The sequence below is a fragment of the Xiphias gladius genome, chromosome 15 (genome assembly GCF_016859285.1).
Source record: "Xiphias gladius isolate SHS-SW01 ecotype Sanya breed wild chromosome 15, ASM1685928v1, whole genome shotgun sequence".
Classification (NCBI taxonomy): domain Eukaryota; kingdom Metazoa; phylum Chordata; class Actinopteri; order Istiophoriformes; family Xiphiidae; genus Xiphias; species Xiphias gladius.
Window position 1 is genome coordinate 31,051,496 of NC_053414.1, and position 4,993 is coordinate 31,056,488.

Sequence of the window (4,993 nt, forward strand, 5' to 3'; positions counted from 1 at the left end):
CAGATACTTTGACTCCAAGCTAACAAAGGATTTTTCGCGCCGAATGTTTAAAAGCCCAGTTAAACCAATCATTTTTACAGACAATGCATACAAACTTGATTTCTTAATCGCACATACTACAACCAATCAGAGCGGCGTATCCGTCTTGTGTCCTACGTTCAAATGTAAATGCTTAAATTTGGCCAATCCGATGATGACGGGGAGGAGTTGTGGAAGTAGTTCTGGTCAAGTTAGTTCAGCCTCGCAGACGGTGACAAAACAGTTGCGCTTTCTTCCTCATTCACTCGTTTACAGCTTGTCTCACAGCAAACAGGTAAGGGCTGTCGTGTTTGCTTTCGCACTTAGCTATATTTGATATTGAAAGCTTTCTTAGGTAATCTGATGTAATGTGTTCAGTGACCGAGTTTCCTGCCTATGAACGTTTACTACCTAAAGTCTATTAGTGAATAAGTTATTTGTCTGATAAGTTGTATGTTGGCGTAAATCACAAGGTTTCATAAATTGTCTGTGTGAAAAAAGCCCTCGGATTCTGGTTATTTCAAATTATAAACTGTATTGTTTAGTCTGCTTCGGTGTTGTGAAACAAGCAGTGTAGTCTATTGCTGTATGCTAAATGCGCAGCATGCAGTTCAAACGCCATTTGGTTTGGTAGCTTAGCCTGCTACTAGACGTTAGCTCCCACTTCTCAAGTTTGAATCAAGGCACCATTTGGTTTTGACTCTCTCCCGTGGTTAGTTGATCGGCATTTGGAGGCAGAATAGTCATGTGGAAGTGAAGCGATTGCTATTAGAGTACTTTGTTGGACAAGTTTTTGGCGCATTTAGTTTAGGCGGGAAGATACAAAATGGAGTCGCGTCTTTTTGTCCTACAGAAGCAGAAATCCGATTAGAGCCTTAAAACACCCCAGGGCGTCTGCTTGCCCCACTGTGACGTTATTCTCAATACTCCAACGACGGCAAATGTGCGAACATTTACTCGGGTTGACATTAACTAAACTAAAGGATAACGTATATGAGCGCATACGTACGTATGTTTGTTTCTTGTGAAGATACAAGCTAGAGTAGGTCTGTAACTTCACACATCCCGTTTCGTACGATGCTTTTGCTATTGTTTGTAGATTAAACGCAGCCATGACAAAGGACCCAAATAAGCCAAGAGGAAAGACCTCCTCCTATGCTTTTTTTGTCGCGACCTGTCGTGAAGAGCACAAGAAGAAACATCCAGGGACCAGTGTAAGCTTTGCAGAGTTTTCCAAGAAATGCTCTGAGAGGTGGAAGGTAAGTTGGCATCAATTTCTAATGAGCTTTTAAAATGGATATTTATTTGCATTTGAAACGTTTAGTTTTGGATAAGGGATTCTACATATTACCAAACTTATAGTGTGTTGGAATAGAGCAAGTTTATTGGACAGTCAGATTGTTTTAATGCAGCTGCTGTCCTGGCCTCTAATTTTACACCTTTGCCTCAAAGTGGGGAAGGGATGTTAAAGTAAGATGAGTATCTTAAATAAATGTGGACATGTGCATCCCATGTTACGAGTTCATGAATTTTATTTTCTTCTTAAAAGACTATGTCAGCCAAGGAGAAGGTGAAGTTTGAGGAGATGGCTAAGAATGACAAGGTCCGCTATGACCGAGAGATGAAATCGTACGTTCCTCCTAAGGGCGCCAAGAAGGGCAAGAAGAAGAAGGACCCCAATGCCCCAAAGAGGCCACCGTAAGTTTTGAACCTTTTATAACACTGTCACAATGCAATCTGTGCTTTCTACATTAACCGATCTCCTTTTCTTCTCTGCAGCTCTGCTTTCTTTGTCTTCTGTTCTGATCACCGTCCCAGGATCAAGGAGGAGAACCCTGGTATCTCCATTGGTGATATTGCCAAGAAGCTTGGCGAATTGTGGGCTACACAGGGCTCCAAAGACAAGGCTCCATATGAGGCCAAGGCTGCCAAACTGAAGGAAAAATATGAGAAGGTATCCACCTGTTGCCCAGTATTTTTGCATAGTGCCAGCAGGTTGCATTCAATTTAATGATGGGGGCAGTTTTAAGTTTCCATAAAAAGACCCCAACAAACCAGTTGACCCCGCTTACAAGTCCTGGTGCTGTAAATTCTGAGTAGGCCATCAATATGTGACTGAAAATGCTGTCAAATAAATTCACTTTTCTGTTTAACTAGCATTTGCTAAAGACTACCACCCTTTTTTTTTTTAAAATTACATTAAAACATTGAGAGTACTGAGTGTTAAGATATTTGTATGAAACACTACATACATTTTCAATCTTTTCAATCTTTTTAGGATGTTGCAGCATACAGAGCCAGAGGTGGTTCAGGGAAGAGTGATGCTGGTAAGAAGAGTGGCCCAGGCAGGCCCGCTGCCAAGAAAGCAGAACCAGCTGACGATGATGATGATGATGAGGAAGATGACGACGATGAGGAGGAAGATGAAGACGAAGAGGATGACGATGATGACTAAGCAGTTTGTTAAAGGATGTGAAGTTTGCAATGCGTTGTTCAGCTTAACTTTTGTTTTTGTGTGTATGATTCCAACAGTATAGCCTGCTGTCCCTGTTGGTCTGCCTATGTAGGACACCAGACCTGTATTCCTTCTCTAATTCAGGGATTTAGTTTTTATTTTCTCACTTAGCGCGATTATGATTCCCCCACCCCCCGGTTGAACTTCGGTTTGTTACATTAAGATCTTCGTTGCTATCTATACCAGCAGCCAGATATGAACTTCCTGTGATAATACAATGGACTGTGACTCCTGTACAGGCAGTGGACAGCAGCAAATCAGTAAAGTTTTAAAAAGTTATTGTTCCTGGAAGCACTGCTTATGTTTTCTGTTTAGTGGTGCTGTTTCTTCACTGTCATTTTACTACCAGGATTTATCTGTAGTTTAAGTGTTTGCAGCCATTTTTAATGTGTAACTTTGAAAACTGTCATGTAGAATGAATTTTTCTTTTTGTAATAAAATTTTGTATATTGATTATGGATGTGTGGACCTAATCGTTCACCAGTTTGTAATGACTTCATCTGTTGCCTAATGGTACTCTTATCGTACAGGATAAGTGATGCCCAAGGTTGCAATCATTGTTCAAATATACTAAAAAATGTATGCATTGACAGCTCTAGATTTTAGGATGCAGATGAATTCTGCATGCTACCTTGCTGTGAGTCGACTATCAAAGTCAATGAACACTGAATTTTATAAATCAAGATCAAATGTTTTATATTGTACTCTAGGCCTGTTATGCAGGAATCTTGATGATTGTGCTCTATAAGAATTCAAAATGACTTTAATTTATAGTGTTTAGTAGGCTTCCTTGCAAGTCATTTTTCAGTTCTTATCAGGTCATGTCATGTATCAGAGAATTGCAAAAGTGACACTTCTAAAGGGCTCAGATAAATTTCCCATGATTTGTGTATGCTAAAGTGAGTTGAAACTGCAAACATGCCAGGTTTGCATGGGGGTTTAACAGCATGGATGGATTACTGGGGCAAGTGCCCCTAAGACAGAGCCCATGTGCGAAGTGACATTAAAATTCTTTAAAAATCATCACTTCGAAGTTGACACAAGTCATCCTTAGAAGGTAATTAGGCCCATCATGCCTGTACGTTTTTAAGGGGTAAAAGCATTCTTCAGGTATTTGGTTTAGGCTGTATTGTGACAATTACTGTAAGGCCATGTACTGAATTGCATTTTTACTTGTGGTCAGCTCTTTTGGTTAACTGATATGGTGTGGTGTTGGCAATTATAACAATATAGCAAAATATTCAGAATAAGAATGATCTGGCTTTAGCTATGATTGTTTATCATGAGTTTAGGGTGATTTTAGATTTTAATGAGATTTATTTCAGAAAAGAAATGTATAATGAATAAAGAGGCATGCATGCACAATGTTATTTCGAACCCTGTCAGAGGCTATTAATATGGTTGTGTAATATTCTATTAATGATACAGGATAAATATACTTCATTAAACTTAGCCAAATTAAGACATTTTACTGCTTATGGCAATGTCCCTCTTTATTCATTCAGCAAAACCATTTAATATTTGAATATTGAGATGTGTGCATCTTGTGTTTACAGCCAGTCTGGCTCTTTATCTGGTATTTGAAAAAATGCAATAATATCAGCATTCTGGCCAAAAGTAAAGTGAACTGAGGGGCTGTCCCTTGTTTACACAACGTTCTGAGTAACTACTGCACTGGTAATACCACTAACACACACTATTAGAGTATTTTTTTTCAGTATGTAAAATGATACACAGTTGCACACATACACAATAGGATGACAGTGGTCATGGGCTGCACGCTTGAAATGTCCATCTTTGTGCCTGCTCTACTCTGCCTGCGTGCGACTTAAGTTTATCTATTATTAGTCATGATAACTTTAGACATAGCTCCAAGTTTAAACATTGGTAAATGAGTGTGGCACAGATGCTAATTACTAGAACTGCTGTTACATTATTATAATTCATTATACCTAGCCTAAATTGGCTAGATGTCAGCAGAACCTTCAATGGTGATAAGATGTAAATGGTCAATTTATCTAATCAAGTTATGTGGATTAGATATACAGTGCTGTGCAAAAGTTGTGGGCAGAGATAACTGCCTAGGGGCATTATTTTTTTCTACCCTGCCTCTGATTGGCTCACCCTGGCATATTCTCCTAACCGTAACCATCTCGACAGTCATCTCACCTCTCCGAATTCCTAAACCTAACCAGTAAAGCCACCCAGGGGCATAGCAGGGCGTGTCTTCGGTCACCTCGGGTGAGAAAAAATATCACTGGAAAAACAGACTTCACGTCCCCCAGAATATACGCGCGAGGCTTGAAATCTGAGGCCAACCATTTAACCAGAACGGTTTTACTGACTCTCCGGATAGCCAATGGCTGATCAAAATTATTATTGCCACGGACCAATCACTGCCGTGGATAAGGCCAACCTCACGCGGAGAACGGTGAGCAGGGCACATTTCAGCACCTGGGA

The 4,993-nt window shown here is 40.0% G+C and overlaps 1 protein-coding gene across 1 annotated transcript; it reads left to right on the forward strand.

Moving 5' to 3' along the window:
• Positions 1 to 180: 180 nt before the first annotated feature.
• hmgb2a (high mobility group box 2a) lies at positions 181 to 2,987 on the forward strand. Its single transcript, XM_040145726.1, has 5 exons — positions 181 to 313; positions 1,118 to 1,277; positions 1,568 to 1,716; positions 1,798 to 1,972; positions 2,297 to 2,987. The coding sequence occupies exons 2-5, from the start codon at positions 1,131 to 1,133 to the stop codon at positions 2,471 to 2,473; spliced, it is 648 nt and encodes a 215-aa protein (XP_040001660.1). The 5' UTR covers positions 181 to 313; positions 1,118 to 1,130; the 3' UTR covers positions 2,474 to 2,987.
• Positions 2,988 to 4,993: the final 2,006 nt, after the last annotated feature.

What these genes read in the sequence shown, in the direction of transcription:
- hmgb2a (XM_040145726.1), top strand. Translation starts at nt 1,131, where the DNA reads ATGACAAAGGACCCAAATAAGCCAAGAGGAAAGACCTCCTCCTATGCT. An exon ending in AATGCTCTGAGAGGTGGAAG is followed by an intron (nt 1,278 to 1,567) that starts GTAAGTTGGCAT and finishes TCTTCTTAAAAG; the next exon opens with ACTATGTCAGCCAAGGAGAA. An exon ending in TGAAGGAAAAATATGAGAAG is followed by an intron (nt 1,973 to 2,296) that starts GTATCCACCTGT and finishes CAATCTTTTTAG; the next exon opens with GATGTTGCAGCATACAGAGC.